Source organism: Phaenicophaeus curvirostris, chromosome 1, assembly GCF_032191515.1.
Source record: "Phaenicophaeus curvirostris isolate KB17595 chromosome 1, BPBGC_Pcur_1.0, whole genome shotgun sequence".
In the NCBI taxonomy this organism is placed as follows: domain Eukaryota; kingdom Metazoa; phylum Chordata; class Aves; order Cuculiformes; family Cuculidae; genus Phaenicophaeus; species Phaenicophaeus curvirostris.
In genome coordinates, this window is record NC_091392.1 from 133,092,642 (window position 1) to 133,114,200 (window position 21,559).

General features: G+C 41.1%; 1 protein-coding gene across 7 annotated transcripts in view; it reads right to left on the reverse strand.

Annotated features, from left to right (window-relative positions):
- The window catches only part of SHROOM2 (shroom family member 2), a 127,845-nt gene that overhangs the window by 3,968 nt on the left and 102,318 nt on the right, over positions 1-21,559 (reverse strand). For 5 of the 7 annotated variants that reach the window (XM_069875301.1, XM_069875355.1, XM_069875346.1 and 2 more), the window contains 5 exons: positions 15,621-15,698; positions 13,892-14,650; positions 9,211-9,762; positions 8,110-8,290; positions 3,489-3,761 (listed from right to left, as the gene is read on the reverse strand). In XM_069875301.1, coding sequence (XP_069731402.1) covers positions 3,489-3,761; positions 8,110-8,290; positions 9,211-9,762; positions 13,892-14,650; positions 15,621-15,698 — 1,843 coding nt within the window. The remainder of the gene's footprint in view (positions 1-3,488; positions 3,762-8,109; positions 8,291-9,210; positions 9,763-13,891; positions 14,651-15,620; positions 15,699-21,559) is intronic. The other 2 variants (XM_069875308.1, XM_069875327.1) reach the window with 1 other exon arrangement.

Sequence of the window (21,559 nt, forward strand, 5' to 3'; positions counted from 1 at the left end):
AAAGGGAGGTTGAATGGAGAAGCGCACAAAGAAAGAAGGGTGAGGTGCATCTCATCCAACTTCACCTGTCTGCACAGTAGGCAGCTACATTTGAATCACTCAGCTACACTCCCTTAGCAATATATGGAAAGAAACAGGGGCATTATTAATCTGACCTATTTCAGATGTCTGCCTAGATGTGATTGCCTTTTTCCAGCGACAGAGTATGGCTGGCCTACTCTGACGTCAAGAATTCCTGTATGGGCTTCTGATCTTAATTAAAAAGTGCCCCTAAGAGGTACCACTCCGTAACTTTTAGCTTTGCTTCAGAGATTAATTTTCTTTGAGAACATTTATCTTCAAACAAACCCCAGCCTGTTCAAATAAACGTGTCCATTTTTTTCTCTGTAGACTTAATGTTAAATCACACATGCCATAATAAGCCTAAAGGATTTACAGAAAACTATTTTTGTAGACTGCAAAATAGGCCCTTTTCAGGATGGAAATAGGAGACAAAGGGGGATACAGACCAGCAAGCTTTAATAGGCACTTCTGTCAGAGTTGCACATGTATCCTATGCTGCCCCTTTTTCTACAGGCAGCACAAAGCTCAGAGGGAAGAAACGCTTTCAGACTTGAGCTTTCAATGTACTTAAAATACACAGCCTAGATTAACTCAGGATTCAAGACAGCTATGAAAGACAAGTCACAGAAATCACACTTTATTAGAAAAACCACAGTCTAATCTTCCTTTGAGCTTAGGCCAGGAAAAAAAAAACCCACTGTAAGTTGCAAGCAGAACTATCTGCTGCAAAGAGACTGAAATACTGTTCTCATAAATTCACCAGGGGAACTAACAGCCAAGCCTAAACTCAGGAGCATGGCTAGACCACTCTCCAGGGCAGCCTTGCAGCTTGTGTGTACACCAGGTAGCAGAATTACAATTTGATGAACACAAGAGGGCATATAACAACCAGCTCACTTGCAGAGTTACCTGCCTAACCTTGGGATGAAATAGCTCTGTTTTTCAAGCTGTAAGCTATCACTGTCAACAAACACAAGAACAATCAAATGTTTACTGTTTCATAACAATTTCTGAGATTTAAGTTGTATGGTTTCTTCTTATCAAGCCTTAGCATGACTTTAAGATGAACATGAATAACCTGACAGATTAAGGAAAGTAAGTACTACTTTTGTTATGAACTTTGCATGACACCTTAGCTCCTCAGCCCTTACGGAGGTTTAGGGAAGTGGAGCGTCAAAAGATGACAGACAGCAGAAAGCCTGTTTTGTAGGGTAAAGTGAAATATACTGCAGGCTCAAAACATCATTCTTGAGGATCTTCTTTGAGCAACACATAAATGGCTCACCAGGCCTAGAGAGGTAAACGATGTAAGATGGTTTCATCTGACTGTTTTCAACCAAGAAGAGTGCAGGAGAGTTTCCCACAGTTAGCATAACTCTGAAGCCTCAGCCAAACACAGGCCATCTGAAGTTCTTCTGATAGGACAATCTTTGGCTCTTCCTATTGAGAGTCTTTCTCAAGAATTGTTTGCTGTGTTGAACCACAGCCATATGAAGAGGAACTGGAGCGAGTCCAGGGAAGAGCAACGAAGCTGGTGAAGGGACTGGAGAACAAGTCTTACGAGGAGTGGCTGAGAGAGCTGGGGTTGTTTAGCCTGGAGAAGAAAAGGCTGAGAGAAGACCTCATTGCTCTCTACACCTTCTTCCTTTTTCACACCTAGTCAATAAGCTATTTTTATCACAGCTTTCACACAGTGTTTCCTATATGCTCATATTATCTTGTAGCTCTTTCCCCAGCTCACACTCCCATCTTTGAGCCCATTAGGCAACTGCAACCACACTTATAAAAAAGAAGTCTAAAGAAGGATTACATTTCTTTAAATTCCAGAAGCTTTGATCTGCCCTCTAATAAGCTGTCAAATACCTTCCCTTTACCTCAGTTGGAAAGGGGTCTGGACAAGTATGTTTGGCAGCAGTGAGGGCCAAGCAGCTTCAAACTAGTCCCAGCACTTACTGGTTCTTACTGGTGAAACAACAAAGCACGCTGAAGTAACACAACATGAATCCACAGCCCATGGGAAAAATTCTGTTACAGTACTTAGGTTGACTGCTGGCATTTCAGTTGCCAGCTACGAGCCAAAAATCCCTTTTCACATTCATTTAACTGCAGAAGGTAAACTCACTTGACACTTACTGGCCCCTCACTCTTTCTCTTCTGTTTGTTGTAGACTTAAGTTTTGCACATGTCTACATCTCTCCTTTGATACATTTCTGTATCGGTAGGTACCTGCTTCCCAGCCTCTGGACAGGCGCACACTCTCCTGGGTGGAAAACTGGTTGGATGGCCGGGCCCAGAGAGTGGTGGGAAATGGTGTGAAATCCAGCTGGAGGTCAGTGACAAGTGGGGTTCCCCAGGGCTCAGTGCTGGGTCCAGCCCTGTTCAATGTCTCTATCAATGACCTGGATGAAGGCATCGAGTGCACCCTTAGCAAGTTTGCGGATGACACTAAGCTGGGTGGAAGTGTTGATCTGCTGGAGGGTAGGGAGGCTCTGCAAAGGGATCTGAACAGGCTGGACCGCTGGGCAGAGTCCAATGGCATGAGGTTTAACAAGGCCAAATGCCGGGTCCTGCACTTGGGGCACAACAACCCTGTGCAGTGCTACAGACTAGGGGAAGTCTGTCTAGAAAGCTGCCTGGAGAAGAGAGACCTGGGCGTGTTGGTTGACAGCGACTGAACATGAGCCAGCAGTGTGCCCAGGTGGCCAAGAAGGTCAATGGCATCTTGGCTTGTATCAGAAACGGTGTGACCAGCTGGTCCAGGGAGGTTATTCTCCCTCTGTACTCAGCACTGGTGAGACCGCTCACCTTATGAGGAACAGCTGAAGAGCTGGGGTTGTTTAGCCTTGGGAAGAGGAGGCTGAGGGGAGACCTCATTGCTCTCTATAACTACCTGAAAGGAGGTTGTAGAGAGGAGGGTGCTGGCCTCTTCTCCCAAGTGACAGGGGACAGGATGAGAGGGAATGGCCTCAAGCTCCGCCAGGGGAGATTTAGGCTGGACATTAGGAAAAAATTCTTTACGGAAAGGGTCATTGGGCACTGGAACAGGCTACCCAAGGAGGTGGTTGATTCACCTTCCCTGGAGGTGTTTAAGGCAGGGGTGGATGAGGTGCTGGGGGGCATGGTTTAGTGTTTGATAGGAATGGTTTGACTCGATGATCCGGTGGGTCTCTTCCAACCTGGTTATTCTATGATTCTATAAATAATTTTGTAAGCTTTCTGCATTACAGCACAAAGTGACACTCCTTTTTTGATCTTAAATTGTCAGAATATTTTACTTTGCCTCCTTTTTATGCTCTTATCGGTAGTTCCCCTCTTTGTTTAAACTTTTGCTAAGTCTCTTTTCTGCAATTTAGATAAACAAACCCAAGCAAACACCCTCACGCCAGGTTCACTAAATGCATGATATTATTATTGGCCTTTCTCACCCGCTCTTCCGGAGAGGTATTTTCATCCAGGTTATTAAGGGCATTTTCCACCCGGGCCAGGCGACCCGATAGTGACAGCAGGAGGTTGACCACTTTGTCAAGGTCACCAATAAACATCTTGAATTTGTCAAACTCATTTGGTTTGCAGACTTCTTTCACAACAGCCTCTACCTCCTCGCCCAGTATATTGTTTGCTTGGATGTCTTCCAGAAGTGTCTCCCGTGCTTCCCTCAGCACTTGCAGCTTCCTACTGATGCTGTCAATAAGTTCTTGCTGTGGAAAACAAAGGGGATGAGAATTAATCAGCACTACTGCATTTTTTCCCACTACAGAAAGTCATGTCAGGAATCTACCGTTGTAACACAATGGAACTCCCATGGGGCTCTAACAATGAATGCATTACAAATAAATGTCTAAGTATGCATCTAAGGTCTATGCCTCTGGATTCAAAGGTTCAGGAGGTAGGTCTACAACACCCAGCTCGAGACTTGTTTTACAGCAATTCACCTTTGAGGCAAAAGACAAAGGACTCTCCACTTTCCATCCCCTAGCAAGCATTTCTGCTTGTTCTTTGAAGAGCTTCAAAGCCTGCTATGGAGCAGCATAAAGTATATCACATCCTATTCTCTCTGCATACCAGGTCCATAATACCTTTCTGAAGAGTTACACTTTGGAAAATAAACAGTACCAGGAAAACAACCCTGTATTTTCCACAATGCAGTTAAAACTAGGGCACTGTCAAGCTTTTTCTTCCTTTCTGCATAATATTAGCATCCCTCCAATAGCAGTCCTTCCACACTCAGAAAATCTTAGCGTTAACATTGCCTTACAATATTTCCGTAGGGAAATCATAATCCCTGTGGCACAGAACAGGGAACAAAATTTGCTTCTGTATTGTGCAAAGCAGCACAGTGCAAAGTAGCTCTGCCAAAGGACCAAAGAAGCATCTGTGTTTTGGCAAAAGGGTTTGTTTCTTACATGTCCATTAGTTTTCACTTGTGTGCAAGGGGTGGAACTCAGTTCAACCAGTCATCTACACCAACATGAGATGAATCATACTCGAAAAATGCCTCATTCATTTAAATGTAGATACCTACTTAGTATTCAGCTAATTTCAGGTAAGAAAAATTCCCAAAATGTTCTTTAAAAACACACCTCTTATTGCAACTTCTAAGTGAAAATCACATCCTTTAAAATAGTCGTTATTTCACAGCATCCCTTCAATTTTTTTTGGAAAAAAATCACTCATGACATTTTTTAGGAACTCTCCCTTCTACCCGTAAATCTGATTACAAGCCTTCATGATTATCAAGAAACATACCGATAGCAGCTACTGCTCTCACAAGCCACTGAACAGGCATTGCCCATCTATTTTGGGAACGAAAAAAAGTCTGCCATCTTAACAGAAATCAACTACACCCTGAAAATTTAACATCCTTTAGGAAAGTAGAAATTCAACACATGGATTATCCAGGCTGGTTTTCTCCCTTTTGATTTAATATACTCAGGCCAGGTTAATCTGGATTTGGGTTATCTGTTAGTCTGGGTGCCCAAAAGATTAAGGTAGTAAGCAGTTCTACAGATGCTTGCTTTACTGACTGATTAATCTGCAGGATTTGATTTTTTCCTTCCCTTCTCTCAATGCAAATGCAGTTTGATTTGGATTATGTAGGTCACAGTGCTACGCTCTCATTTCTCTCAGATGACATGCACAATGCTGCTGTTTTACCATCCACAGCACAACAGGACAGTGTTGTGCTTTATGTTATCATCTCGAGTTTTTCACTTCTGCAGCTGTGCCGCGACATTCTCGGATGAAAAAAAAGCAATACGAGTGCTCAATGTTTACCAATCTGGTCTGACAATCCAGATCAGCTCTCTCATAAAGCTTCTTTCTTTAAATCCACCCTCTCCAAAAAAGTCATTTTCCCAGTAGTATCCTCTTTAGACATCCCCAAATAGAAGACGATAGCCTCTAAAGGACCGCTTTTGAAGTTGAGAAGGCCATAAGTACTCACCCCTCTTTCAGACTGTTTTATCTATTAAGACTTGGATTATGATTCCTGACTGCTTCCTACCCTGATGAAGCACCCTTTGGATGCAGCAACTGTGAGCTCACTACTTGCTTTTGCTAACCAGCAGAAAACCTATATTACATTCAATATCTTCTGAGTCAAAAAGGCTCCAATCTACATCTTGAAACTGGCAAATGAATAATTTATAACTCTGAATTCTATACCAACAAACAATAAAACCTCATCTTTTTCCAGTAATTCTTGCTGATCTCACTAGCAGTACGGAAAGCAGCTCAGCAGAGCACTGCTCCAGCGGCTCTGCTTGGCATGCCTTATGTAAATTACTCTGCCTTCAGCTCACCACCCCATTTCACATGTAGTTCAGGCCAAAAAGCAGAAGAAACTTGGTATTTTTCTTTTATTTTTACCCTCTTCAGGAGTTGCTAAATATTCCTAAAGGCAAAGGGGACACTTCTTACTCAGCCACACATGGATTTTCCTTAAGACAAAAACCACTCCTATAGTGTTTTCAACACCTGTTCAGTATTTTACAATTGTGGTAAACCTACACTAAATTCAGGACATGAAACACACACATTCCATTCCCGCTATCAGGGAATACAGGGATTGTCTCAAACTAAAAATAAATAAATAAAATTGACAATTATATATGAAATTCCTGTACTCATTTCAAAAGAAAAAAAAACCCACCACACATTTCTGGTTTGCAAAGCAGAGACTGACAAATATCAGAAACATTCCACAGTGGACTGCAATTAAGGTATCTCATAACAGAACTGACCCATTTCTAGGAACCAAGGATAGGTTCTAGGCATATCCGTCCTCTAAAATGACTGTAGTCGTAAAGCGTTCAGGTCCTTAATGATCTTGCATTAAACTCTTGCCAAATACGTGAAGCTGGGCCAAGTTATATACTCTGTCTGTCTTATGAAGATGCCTTGACCCACTTACATGAGTTTTATACACTTTCTGACAAGATCCAAGACGAAAGCCCACTGAACTGAGTGCTTGCATCCTAATGCATGTGGAGGAGCAGGGAAAGAAGTAAGCAGCAATGTACATGTGGCTACAACAGCATGTATATTCAGAGAAGAAGATGGGAGAGCTCTGCTAAAAGCTCTTCATGAAACATTACACATCCTATCTCCTATGATTAGTGGTGTACCCTGGAGTTGGGGGGGATGGAGGGAAGAGTATGTAAAGGCTCAGTATGACTTTCCTGTTAACAAACACCAACACAAATAAACGGCACTTACGCTTACAGTAGTTTTAGTATTTAGTTTTGTTGGGCAAACAAGAAAGGTTTAATTTTAACACCCCCATACATACAGTCCATAATTAATAAGAGGGAAACTAATCGTAGCAAAAAACAATGAATATGACCAGCATGTGTGGCACCAGATAAAACCAAATTATTCCAAATGCAGCAAAATCCTTAATTTGTCTAAGTAGTATAGCTGTTGGATTCAGCGGCTCTCTGGCAAGAAGGTAAGGGCAGCTCTCCTGCTGCAGTCGTGCCCCGGCAATACGTGTCGTACTGAACTCTGTGACGCAGGGCGGGCAGAGGAAGGAAAGGCTGAGGGACGAAAAATACCCAGAGGGGTAACACAAAACACTACAGCTTCCTCAAATGCAGTGGCATCTGTTCCTGCACTGAACAGGAGGTGGGAATTTCCTAAGGAATCTCTCATTCTTAATTATTAAATATATTCCTAATATGCAATTAAAAGACATTTCTTTGGCGCTGGACTACCAAATGTACCCTGGTTGTTGATTATTAAGCAGAGAGATGACTTTGAAAGAAAAGATTTGCACACTATTGCATTACTGACTTAGGTAAACAGAGTTAAACTGCATTACTTGAACTGATCAAACAGACCATTTCCCCCAGCTTATCCATACTGGCAACTATGACTAAAATATTTCATGCCAAATCACTAATGAGATGAGTGCAACCATTTTAAAGTAGGACAACACTTTCTCAGAAATGCCATTATACCATCATTTTAATACCTGGGATATTATGTTAACCTTAGATCAAAAATAAAACACCAAAGGGTGGGGATGAACAAGAGTGGAGAAGACCATCTCCCTTGTGACAAGTAACTTCCACTCAATTCACCAAGCTGATTAGCTGTCTCCCACCACTACTGTTATGAATTTGAGAGGTAGGAGAAACAAAGGGCAAAGTGGTATGTATGAGTGCATGCATGTGCATATGTGTGCGAGGTGGAACAGCTACAACCACCACCAGTTACAGGTGGTTACACAAGCCCTACTCTTTCTTTGTATATAGCAAGTCAGAGAAATACACCAAAATGGAAAACAAAATTGGAAAATAACCTCCCCCAAGCTTCTCCCCTTGCCATCTTCCAAAACACGTATCAAGCTGCAAAAAGCACCTAATATGAAGTTCCTAAATTCACAGTTGGACATTTAACAATCCCTCCCATCCTTCAAAAAGAAGGCCAGTTTTCCAAGTGATCCTGTACCTTTTATTTAGGGCTGTTTACCTAGCAAATTCACTGTTAATGATATGCATGTAACCGAGAGCCTTCTAGAACACTTTTAGAAATGTCTCTTACCTTCTTTTCTGACAAGTCATGATCCAGCTCATCTTCAGAATTGTCCTCGCTCTGCTGCTGTTGCTGCTGCTCCTGCATGTCCTTCATTTTAATCAGCAGCTCTGCCTTTGGTGCAGATGTGCTGTAGTAAGTGGAATTGGTTGTCAGGGAGATGGCAGACGGCACACTCTGCTCCTCTTTCCTGATAAAAAGACAAAACTTTAATTAACTGCCTTAGCAACACAGCCACTGAAAAGGAAGGACAAACTTTTAGTGCCATCATTTCAACAAGCGAGCAGGGGGTTCAACAGAAAGACATTACCTTTGGGAACAGGATAAATAAGTTCTGGCTGTGAAGAAAATTTTTGTGAACTCAGTACACGTCCACCAAAAGCTAAAACTGAGGTAGTGCAAAAGACCTTTCATGGTTACAATGAATGAAATGAACCTAAGATATCTCAGCTGGAAACAAAACATGAAGTTACATTTTTTTAAGTCGTGCAAAGACCTGTGTCACAGAGAGTATCTTTTCAGACTTCCAAATGAGAGAAGCTACAACATAAGTATTTATCTTTTTGATTATGGAATTATACACAAATTTCTTGAGAAGGCTACAACTTAATCTGATAACTCATATCAAGAAACTAAAAGACTCACGTAACGTCAACATGGATGGAATTTAACAGAGTTTAAGTATTTTCTTACTTTACTCTCATTCACTTTCAGGAAATGCTTCATGTTCACTTCAAGCTGTCTTTGTAAATTTTCATTGCATAAAAAAGGCTAAAATATTGTTCCTTCTCTATTCAGTTACAGGACTGTATAGTCTTAGTAAAATATCTAATCACTATTAAATGGGGGAAGCTAATTATTCCTTAAGTACTCATACAAATAGTTTTCAACCAGGTCTTGACGCTTAATATTGCACAACACCATTCTTTTTCTTGTCATTAATGGTATCATTAACAGTATTATGCCCGACTCCTATTACAATGGAAAGGTCTTAGAAAAGCCTCAGACCCCAACAGCAGGCGGATCCTCACCCTCAGTTCCCTAGGAAAACAGACACATTTTGGACAGCAGCCGGCAAGGAAACACTGGCTTATGGAAAGTAATACTCACTTCTCCTCTGAAACTTTTGGAGAAGGAACTTTTGGCAAGAGCTTCCTGCGTTGCTGAGCTTCTTCTAGGAGATGTTCATCTTTAGGGAATATTCCAACCATCAGATCCATTGTTGTTTTTATTTTCACATTAGGATCTAGTATGTCTGCTAGAGATTTATCTCTTCCCACGATCTCTCTAGCTAGTTCCTCTGACTTCCAGTCTTCCAAGGTCTTCTCTTTAGCCTTTACATAGCTGACTACTGGTGTGGCAGCACTGCTGTCCTTCAAGTTGCTCCCAGGTTCTTCAGCTGGTTGAGGCTCAGCTGGTTTGCTTCTGGCTTCTGGCTCTGGCTCTACACCTTGCCTGGTGTAAGCACAGAATCGTGAATAGGATTGCTCAGAAGTGCTGAGTGTTTTAATCTGGTCCTTTTCCAAACCACTGGGTAAAGCAGGAGGCTCCATAGTACTGACAAGACTTTGCCGACTCTCCTTCTCTGCGTTGCTCTCAGAATGAACTATCTTGATGGGAACCATTTTCACTGTAGTGTTGTTGTCTATAACCTTTTCAATTCTGGAAAAGAAGGAAAATTCATCTTTAGAAATGGAAGAACCTTACATTTGAATGCTTATCTGCAAATCAGAGGGGACGCTCAAGTATGAAAAAAGGCAGATAAGACATTTAGGTAAAGGAATATTCCTTGCACTGTGTCTCAAACTCTACACCTACACATCTTCTTTTCTGCCCACACATTTTAAGCAGTGTTGGGTCAATTGTAAGTAATCAGCCTTGCACAATACTCATGGTACAGGACTTCAGTTTGTCTCCATGAACACAAGGCTCCAATCTCAGCAGCCATGCCCCAGATTTGAGGGAGAGCTGCTGAACTGACTTTTACCTCTGCGCTGGCACACATACAGAGAAAAACATGCCTTGGGCTCAACCTCATGGCCTTGAACAGACCCAACAGCAGCCTCAGCTTTTGGCCTGAGGGACAGTTCAGCTACCTAGGGAATTTGTGATGTCCTCACATCAATTCCCAGCTCTTCCAAGGGAAGAGACAACAGACCAGATGGAAGCTTCCTGCAGGCTAGGTCTTTGCTGATCTACAAGAACAACAAATAATCACACATGGGAAAGAGGGAAACCATTCAAAACTTAATATTATTTAAAAAAATCCTCTGTATTTATGAAATTGCACACAAGATACAGAAGTTTAATAAACATATCCCACCACAGTGTCCTAGTTTTTTACTTCCAAGACATAAAAACAGCCACTGAAGAGGATAACACACAAATCGGGATACTCCTTTTAAGAGAAGCTTATAGCAAAAATTCTGTACTGCATAGCACAAAGGGTCATGCTGGACATTCAGTAAAACAAGCTATATAAAGGGGAGGCTAACCTTGATTTTTGAATTGGACAATAACATGTTAAATAACATTACTGAAACATCTGTACTGTATATAAACTATATAAGAAACTGAAATCTAGTTTGGTGGTTTTAAGTTTGCAGAAAGTTTAAAATTATTGTCATACTGTGGGTTTGGAAGCTCTACAGCAAGCAAAGGAACATTGCCTACTAGCTAAAATATCTGATTTCATCTGGCTGGGTTGCTTGCTGCCTTTCAGATACGTGAGCAAGACATACTAGGGCTCTTTTCCTCTAAGTGTGGGTGTGTCACTTTCCTTAAAAATAAAGTTTTATTTTGATGAGCTGCACGTTTCTTTCACAGCAAAATCTGTTTGACTTTACTGTTTTTCAGAAGTTGTAAATATAATCTAAAGGTATATTTGCTTCTGAATGAACATGCAGCTTCCCAATAGGGAAACAGACATACTGTGGCACACTGATACAATTTTTAGGGCAGGTTTTCCAGCCCATGCTCAATGATGTTCCCCTCTCCATTCAATCAGGGCGTTTTCATTCAAGATGACTGTCATTTTTAAGAGCTTACTCCTGTGTCCACCACTCAGCCCCAGCTCCCTGCCTGAAGATGCAGGCTGTCCTCCTGGCTACAGCAGAGCTGGGCAGAGACCTGCCACTGCCCCCAACCTCTAATTTGATTTGGTTTTAAACACAGCCCACACCTTTTGGACTCTACCAGACTGTGAGGAGGAACACAATTTTGAATTTGGGGGAAACAAAAGATGCGTGTGTTAAGTGTATATAGAGCAACTGGAAGAGAAGGGAGCTGATTGCAATTCTTTACCTAAAATGTCCAGCATTTGTTTTGAGACTGAGTACATTCCTGTCAGCCTAGTAAAAATTTTTCGGATACTTAAAGCACCATCAAGTCAACTGATTTCAGTCACAGCAAAGATAGTTTAGCAACAGGTGCTTTAGAAATTCTGTTTCTGCAGTCACTATCCTACTGACTCCTGAAGGTTTTCCATTTGTGGGACTGCAGCATTTTGACTTGCAACAACTCTGCTTGTGGCCATTACGAAGCTTTATGCCAACCACGAGCACAGTCACTCCTTAATCTGAGTGTACGTTTACATCTACTAGACCTACAGTCTGATGCACATCTACTGATGCACTCTTTTCATCTTTATTATGGCTAAACAGCTGTCTTTTGAAATAGCTAGGTTCTACACACCATCAATATTTCCTCACACTGCACTGTTCTACCTAAAGGAAACCCCACACACTGCCTCAGTTTATCCTATTGATAAACAAGACACATTTCTTAAAGGAAAGTAAATAGCTACATGTTGACATCATCAAACAGCTGCCCACAGCACGCAAACTGGCATGTCCAATAGCTTATATGCAAGGAGCCAACAGAAGTAACAATCCAAATCTAATTAATTGCAAATTAAGACATATCTACTTAACATATTTAACTCATATGAAACAAATACTATATAGTAATTATTATACAGAAGGTTCTAGAGGTATGGCCCACATGTCTTTCCTTTTTTGCTGTATCTGTTTTATTGAGTAATGTAATTATTAATTGAGGACAACACATTATGCACAAACAAAAGCTGCTTGAGCTTAAGAATTTTAAATGTTAACAAAAGATTTGGAGAGTAAGTATAATATTCAGATATGGGCATATAATTAGGCACAACTCAGTGTTCATTTCAACATCAAAGCTAAGTAAAAAGGAAGGACATACAATCAGCTTCCTATGCATCCTTAGTATCTACTTATAAAGCAATACATTAAGGAAGTCAAAGCAATACATTCAGCAAGTCATTAGTGTCATCTACCCTTGCAAATAGATGCTAGGGTTCACTTTACACGTTGCACTTTCCATGGTGAACTCTCTTATTACTTCATGTTAAAAACACTGCAGGATGAAATATAATTTTTTTCCTCTGGTTACAAGAGGAAAAACATCAAGGCATGTTTAGGAAAAAAAAGCGATTCATGTTTTCTATGTCATAAGGCACACTGGAATATAACATGATTGGGTCTATTCAACCATTCACATTACAGCAGAGAAAAGCCCTTCCAACCACTTTTGCTCAAAGAACTAACCTCTGCATCCATTCAGCTTGGAGGTTCTGTTTTCATTCTTTAACTGTGAATTATAGTGCTGAAGGATTTATGAAAAATAAGATTCCTGAGCTTCCTGGAAGAGTTCATTATCTTGTGGGAGGATAACCTTTTACGATGTTAGTAGCAAGTGACAGACAGCAATCAATTAATTTCACGTGGCATGTCTAGTTCAGAGTTTATCTATCCTGGGAAAGGACTGATGTTCTCCTTCTGAATCCTGAGCCCATCTCAACACAAATAGTGCTGCAGAGCCCTCCGCAGACTACCTAGAGTGCCATGTTTCGTTGTAAAACCAACATGAAAACTGTAATGATCTGGCAGCGTGCCTTACAGAATCATGGATTCATAGAACGGTTTGGGTTGCAAGGGATCTTCAAAGACCACCCAGATCCAACTCCCCTGTCATGGGCAGTCTACTGGATCAGGTTGCTCATAGCCCCATCCAACCTGGCCTCGAACACCTCCAAGGATGGGGCAGCCACAACTGCTCTGGGCAACGTGTGCCAGTGCCTCACCATCCTCATAGTAAAACACTTCCTCCTTACATCTAATCTAAATCTACCCTTTTCAGCTTGAAACTGTTACCCCTCGTTCTGTAACTGCACTCCTGATAAAGAGCCTCTCCCCAGCTTTCCTGTAAGCCCTTTTAAGTACTGAAATGTTGCTATAAGGTCTCCTTGGAGCCTTCTCTTCACCAGGCTGAACAACTCCAACTCTCTCAACCTGTCCTCATGGGGAAGCGCTCCAGCCCTACTTAGTGTGTGCGCGTTTTCAAAACAGATGTTCACACAAATGTTAGTTTCCCTTCCCACATCTGCCTTGTCCTTACATTGATTCATGTTCATATACAGACTCAGGCAGGGGAAATCATGACAGGGAATCTTCTGATCTCAGACTTACAGTGGAAAACCTATTTGAATCCATCCCTTTAATTTTCTATCTACCAGCTGTAACACCTGAGCAGCACCACCTGACTAACAGAAACCACAGACCAGTTGAAGGACTTTAACTGTACCAATTGAAATTTCACACAAGTCTTAGGCCTCTTCAGGACACGTTGGGATGCCTCCTGCTTAGCGAAACCAAAGGATGTGCTTTCAGTAAAGAAAATGAACAGTCAACCATTAGTAAGGTCTAATTGGGCAAAAAAAGTGTTAATAAAATAGTAAAGGAGTTACATCTAGTACCTGGCTGAGTTCTCATCCTGTACCGACACAGGAGGTTTATCAGTGAGCTTCTGTGGTGCAAACTGAGGAGAAGGGGACCTTGATGTCTCCATGGCAGGTTTTTGAAGATACCGATACTTGGAAGATAATACAGACTCAGACCTAAGGTGCGTTTTTTCTTCTAAGTGCTGATAAACATTCTCTGTGGACGATGCTTGATGGAGCTGCTGTGAATTAGCACTCTTCAGTTTTCCATTGAAAGCTGCAGGACTCTGACAGAGAGAGGAGTGACTGGCAAATACTTCAGTGGAACTGGGGGATGAGGAAGGAAAAGGCCGGCTGGGCGCTGCCAGCAGAGATTCAGAAGAGGTGCCAAGTGATAGCGCAGAATTATCCGGTCGCCTGTATTTATCTCTTTTAGGTGGTGGTGGCCTCTGAGGAGCAGGTCCACGCTTCTTGTTCGGCAGTGCTGGCTCTACCCTATGATTTTCCTCTCCTTTGCCCCAGGATAGACAGGAGTGGTTCTCATTCAAGGTTTGAGACTCAGAGCAGGGAAGATGAGGCAAGCTGTGATCCTGGTTCCTCTCACTCACGTTTTCCTCAGAGTATCGGTAATCACTAGGCAACGTCCCAGATCTCCCCCGACTCTCGTGAGGCAGAACCGTAGGCTCTCGTGCATGCAAAGGTCTGACAGATGCCTTCCACTTGTGGCCTAAATTCTGGTTCAGCTGATCCCTCTTCACCTGTGGGTTTTCCCTCAGGGCCCCTGGCTCGGCTTGCCTAGAGAGAAGAACATATCATCAGTGCTTTGTGGGCTTATGTCTTTCGGCGCGAGGCCACTGCACCAACCCAGGAAAGTTGAACGCTGAGATCACATCCAACATTTAACATTTAACATTTAACATCAACTCCTCCAATCTACAATAACTATATGGCACAAAAACATCCTCTCATGTACGGGCACGCATGCTGTACCTAATCCAATGTGATGAGTGAAAGCATAATGTCAGGCTAAATTAGGGTACGGAGTGCCACAGGATGCAACACAACCTTTGCGTAACCTGAGGCACCGCAGTGTGCACAGCATGGTTAAATGCACGGCACATCGCCAGTGCCGATGTATGTGGCACAGCCAAATGTGCAAATCTTGGTAGAAAATAAAACTGTCTCAAGAAGAGGAATCCAAATACTAATATTTAATTTTCTTTTTGTTTCAGAGTCAGCGATGAAGTGCGGAAAATAAGTTTCCTCTCTACGTGCAAAACTTCAGTATCATTTTAAATGTGAATTGAATACCATAAACCTTAATTATCAATCTGGAAAGTTTATTTTTTGCAATGAGTGAAAAAATAAACAAGTGCAAACAAAACATGTGCTGAAGCAATAATACTGGAAAAGGGAAAATGAACACCTGAAAAAAAAAGGCAGAAAAGGAAACTTAGAAGGGATAGTATTTTTAAGGATAAGTATTTTTTAAGGATAGTGTTTTCCAGTCAGACCTATTTTAAACTTGAACTTCTTTTACCCTGCCAGCACAAATAACAAACAGTGGTCAAAAAGACCTTATCTTAGACACATTTTTAGGGTTAATCCAAATTTTACACTTTCTGTTTCTCCAGCCAGGAAACAAGGCTTTCGCAGTTCCAGGCTTGTGCTTTGCCACAAGACATGTAATGTAAGTTCATTTGTGCTCACCAGATAAAGACAAATTGGGAAAGATTCAGAAGGCAGGGAATAAAAAAAAATGTACCTCTGGAGCTCCAAGAGGAGACAGGTTTGCTCTCTGCTTAAAGGAGGCTGAAAAGACTCTGTGAGCTTAGAAAACAGACTGCAACAGAGAAGTAAAAGGCTTCAGAGAACTGCTAATATAATTTGTGCTACTGACAGTGCTGGTCTCTGTATTTGGAAATAATAGCCCTATAGAAGGGCACTGCCCAAGCTCTTTTTTGAGGGAACTGTGAAAAGATGCACCTTTCCCTGCCTATTTGTAAAGTGAGGTTAACTGGAATTTTCAATGCAAACAGGTTATTAACCTTTCTGTACCTGTTTTGAGAACCAGTCTTTAGGTACTTAACATGTATTTATGGAAACAAAAGCCGAGATCACAGCATGTAAAATAAGTAATAAGTCCATTATAAATTCAAGAAGAAAAAAAATTATAGCAATTGCACCCTGTTTTACCTAAATGAAACCAAATCTTAAAAATGAATTCTTGTTGGAAGATAACTGATCACGTGTGGATTCTACTTTCACACCTGTACAAGCAAATAACACCCAAAATTATTATTTTTTTAGTCCTTGGATATGTGATGTTTCAGCACTTATGGAAAAAAAGTTCTAAAAAAAATCTGGACATTGTCCCTAAACTGCCTGATGTATGGGATTTTTAATTCTTCACACAGATTTTTACACATCAGTAGTAAAATAGCATTGTACTTTCAAGAGAGATGTCTTTTTAATAATTTAATTCTTAAACAGACATATACATAATCTATTGTGTGTGAAGTGTTAGATTTCAAAATTCAATTTTAATGGGTAAATTTTCATTTTAACATGACTGAGGAGCTCAATATTGTTTAAACTCTGATATCTTCCTATTGGCTTTAACTAAGAGCAGTTGGGTCAGACAACTTCAAGCCATCTGACAAATTCAGAGTCAATTCTGTTTTACCACCAATATTTATTAACTCCTGTTTTAACACTAGACAATTTACAGCTTTGTTAAGTAAAAGGACCTAAGGCCAGAATGGCCAGCACTATTCAGATTTGGTTACGTGGCATATTTAGAGTCAGCTGGTTTTCCTGTCATTGAGCTCAACGTAAGCAGAACTGGGCCTGTAAGTCATTCCACTAATTTTCATGGGAATACTTACCAAATGAAGATCACAGCCCTTAAGCATTAAATAGTGTGTTTAAATCAGCATTTTTCATTGTCCAGATAACCCATGTAGAGCACAATTTTCTCCTAGATAACCTGTGCCAAAAAATTCTTTGGGTCTCTATTCATCTTCACACAGGTAAGCCGTAACACAAGGCAGCGTAACAGCTGCACTTCAATGCACAGAAGAATCAAGGGCATGGCACAAAAAGTTGCGAAGACACAGATTACATGCACTGCCTCAGCCAGTTTGCAAAGTATACATTGAACTTCTCATGCACATCAGGAAGGGGTGTGCTGGCAGAAGCAAACAGGACAGAGTATACCACCATTCCGACACGTTTACATATCCAAAGCATGTAACCAAATTTGTTTCATATTACCCTGGCTCAGAAGCAATGAATGCTTTAGTAGTCAATCACTTTACAAAATAGAGTAAAGGAAAATAAAGAACCACAGCAGAGAAATTTAGAGATGCCACATTTGCAAACATGGAGATAAAATTCATAGATTACATACATGCCTTCATACAACTTCCACAAAATTAAACAAACATCTTGCAGTGCCACAGAAAATGGATCTGAGGAAAGGTGGCTACATCCAACGCTGAGGATAGTTTGCATTCAGTGTGAGTGGGTCCTCATGCAAAACATGCTTATCACATTATTTTGGAGAGATTTGAGCTTACTGTTCAGAAAGGAGGAAAAGAAAGCAAGCTTCAAGCCCCAGAAGAACACACTAGCAAGAACCTGCAAAGGTGTTAAAATATTATCAATACCAAGAAGCCTGCTAAGCTACTTTAAATCTGTAGGTGCTTCACATAACGATATGCCCAGGATAAAGCTGTTTCAAAAATGAGGCCCACCGGATTATACAAGGATAATGTACCACTGGAAAGAACTAACCGCTTATAATCAAACACCATAAAGTGAGAGAGACAGGACAGTTTTAAATAATCTGAAAACATGACAATTAACAGTTACCACTTCTATTCTAGATAAGAAACCAGTTATAAAAAATGTTAAACTCCTAAGTTATGTTCAAACCAAACCTCCCCTACCTCCATCCCCATGATACAGTGACACAGCTATCCAAATGCAAAAGCCCTCCTCATGCAATAGAACTGGGAAAGTTCACACCACATTCTCCATCCCTGACACACGATGACTTACACTGCTCACTTCACCTGAAGTGCAAAGCAAGTGTAATCAACACAAGAACACTGTTGATACAAAGCGGTATTCAGTAAGGGTCAGTCTGGTGCAGGAAGCTGAGCCTTTACTGCTGTACCTGCTTTTCGTATTTAAGGCATATAAAGGGAAATAAGTATAGGAGGCTTCATATCTAAATGGTGGGGGGCAGAAACCCCAAATAAGCTTCCAACTGAAAAAAAAAAGAAGGAATTGCTTGCTTCATTACAAAAACTACATTTTTTATAAGCTGGCATTTAGAATATGGCTCATCTGTCTCAGAGGAGGTCTGAGTGGAGAGACAAGAGGCTGCACACTCATCGGCCAGGTAAGCTCGGAATGAGCTCTGCTTCATGGCTTGCACCTTCCATCTAACAGCCATACCCATCAAACACAAGGCCATCGCTTACTGCCATGGGGGTGGAAATGTGTATCTCCTTAATGGCACTAAGCATTTTCTACCCAGATGGACAAGTACATCTCTCTGTTTCCCTCTGGCTCCATTAGCTTGGGGCATACATGCTCTGGACTGAAATGTAGAGGACAAGTGAACACTAAGCTGGGGAAATCAACCAAGCCTCCTTCCCAGTTCCAGACACCCCAGCTTCCCAGCAGTAACCCAACGGGCTATCGTAACAAACCAGAGACAGGTAACAGTAGTGTAAGCTCTTATAGGTAAGTTAAACCACAGATATATCTATACACACACACACAAAAGCATGTGCACATTAATAAAAGCCTACCAGTAGTGTCAATGAGCAATTACCAAAATGAATCATTACGTATAGATGCCTATCAGAAGGATAACATTTCTGGTTGCCATAAAAAACAACCCCAAACCACTTCCTTCATTTGCCCCATACTCAGGGTTCGACTAAATCTGGACTGAGAAGTAGAATGATCTGACTTAATGTCGTATTTCAGTACATGAAAGTCACTCAACTCAATGTGTCTGATTTTTATCTGCCTAATTTACAGTTTCTTGAGAATGCTTCAGGCCAAGTCAGACAGTGCCCAAGACACTCCAACTTTAAAATCCCACACTAGATAAGCTTTGCAAAAATACATACTCTCTGCAAAGGTTTCACCATAAAACACAGAACAGTTATGTAAGCAACTATGTGTCCTGCGCTAACTTAGTGGCAAAAGAGAGCAACAGGAATGGCTGTTTCTGATTTAAGCTTAAATTCCTTCTCAAACACTACAAGCTACACTGGAAAAAGGCCTTCATACCTGAGTAAGATTCCTCAGCCTGTAATAACAACCACCCCCTCATAACTGAGGTCACTGTTTTGAAGTCCCTTTAAACTGATCTAAATGCAGATACTTTGCCAGAAGATGTAGCCTCCTTCATAGTCCGCTTTGATTTAGTCTTCCTGTTCTCTCCATCATATTAGCACTAGGCATTGTAGAGCCCCCCTTAAAACTGAATCAAGGAATTGGTAGTTTTGGGGCTTAAAGCAATTGTGAAACACAGTCTTTGATTACGCCAAACCCCAGTTTATAGGCAGAGCCCTTGCCGATATGATACTTTTTGAGCTGTGAACTTTATCTTCTGAAACTGTGTTTTCATTGTGTCATGCCTGGCACTTGGCACAGTGCGATCCAAAGCACTTCTGCAACAGTCCTTAAATAAAGAGTAGTTACTTCTACCCAGTATAGTTCTGCTTTGGACCACAACAGGATGCTACAAAGTTGGAACAGCATGCACGGGATTTTCAAAACTTAAGAGAAAGTTTGAGGTCTAATAACACATTTTAATCTATACTGATACGGTAGGTAAAGAAATCTCATAGATTCAGCTCATGCTAAAGTAGTATCTACAAGCAAATCACACATTGGTTTCACTGACTAGGGGATCAATTTAGCTACCAAACATAGATGTCTTGTAGCATTTAAAAACTTTAAAGATTCAAAGTCATCAGTTTCCCTAAGAGATGGCAGCTGGAAGCCAAACGGGATATGCTGGGCTATCTCAGGTCTCATTAGACACCTGTGTTTAGGAACTGAATCAAGTCCAGGATCTCTATGGATTATAACTTGAGTCAGCACTTCACTTGCATGCCAACACCTTATTTCTATTACGCATCTGAATCCTCATCTGAGTCCCACATGTTTTTTCTTTCAGAGACTCCAGGAAGTCAAAGGTTTTGAAACCCTCAAATTGGCTTTACTATTGCAATGCCAAGGAGACATTGACACCACAACACCACAGTCTGGACATCCAATACAAGGGCAATTATATTACCAGGGGTCCATTTTTCTGATGAGCTGTCAGATGTATCTGCTATCACTATTGAGTCAATACAGAATGCACTACCCACCACATAGTGACACATGAAGCATACTCCAAAGATCCCAAATGAGAACTTGGACCGCGAAACTACTTAGAAATCTTTACAGACAAATGCATGAGAATAAAGGACCCTCCAGAAAATAGATCATAATGGCTGTAGTGCTCACTCCAGGAAGAGTGAGCACAACTCACTCCAGGAAGAGTGAGCACAGCACATAAGTCACTACAAAGAAGTAGAGCTGTTTGCTGCCTTGGTCTGAAGAGACAGATGATGGCAACTAGCATCCCAGAAGCACTACTGAAGCAAACAGTCTTAAAGCCAAAGCATGTGTTAAGATGAAAAGAATAATGAATGCTGAGAGAATGCGCCCTCCCTCTCCCTCTCTCAAAAAAACAAGAACAAAAGAGATGCCCTGACATATGCCAGAAGACAACTGAAGGTACAAAGCCAGCAAGGTATCTCAGAGTATACCCCATGGCACATCACAGTTACACTACAACCTGTTTACCCTGATGTTAGTCTTTGTTTTCTGGTTCTGTCTCTGAATGACTGTTAACATTAACTGCGCCTTGATGGCGGCTATCTGTTTAGTCAGTCACACTAAATACAGCTTTGCTGTTGCACCCAACGTGATAAAGCAAAATGTCACTCTAGCTTAACAACCCTTACATTATCACCTGGCTTTTTCACAGAATGAAATATGATAACAGACGCTGCTTGCCAGTCCATCGATCCCACCAGAATTTCTCTCCTGTCCTGCCTGCATGGCAACATATACAGCAATGGCTTTTCATCTCATGTTCTTTCTCTCTCTAAAAATTTTATTTCTTGCTTCATGAAAATCAAAAATAAACTCAAAAGACTCACTCTAACTCTGCAGTAGATAAGCAAAGTTATGTTGATTGACGAAACGTAGGCCAGTCAGTCATAGGTAACAACAAAAAGCATAGGCCCACAGTAAAAATCAAATCTGATTAAAATTTAAGTTCTTAAAAAAGCACAAAGGCCTTTATGCAGAAGAGAAGAATCTTGTGGGAAAAGGCAGAGGGAGGGATGTTTTTTTCCCTTAGTTCAGAAAACAAAAGCCCCTCCTCCGTTCTGCTGCACATCAAAAAATCAATGATAAAAAAATAATTTTATGGCTGTATTCTTACTTGCTTTATCTGCTGCATGCCTGTCCTGGCACACAGGGGATTGCCTGCATAGAATTAAAATGACTTCTGCTCACTTAAGTCAACCAGTTAATATGTTCTGTACTTAAACACTGAATTCAATCATTAGACTATCCCAACAGTATAACAAGAGCCATCATATTACACAAATG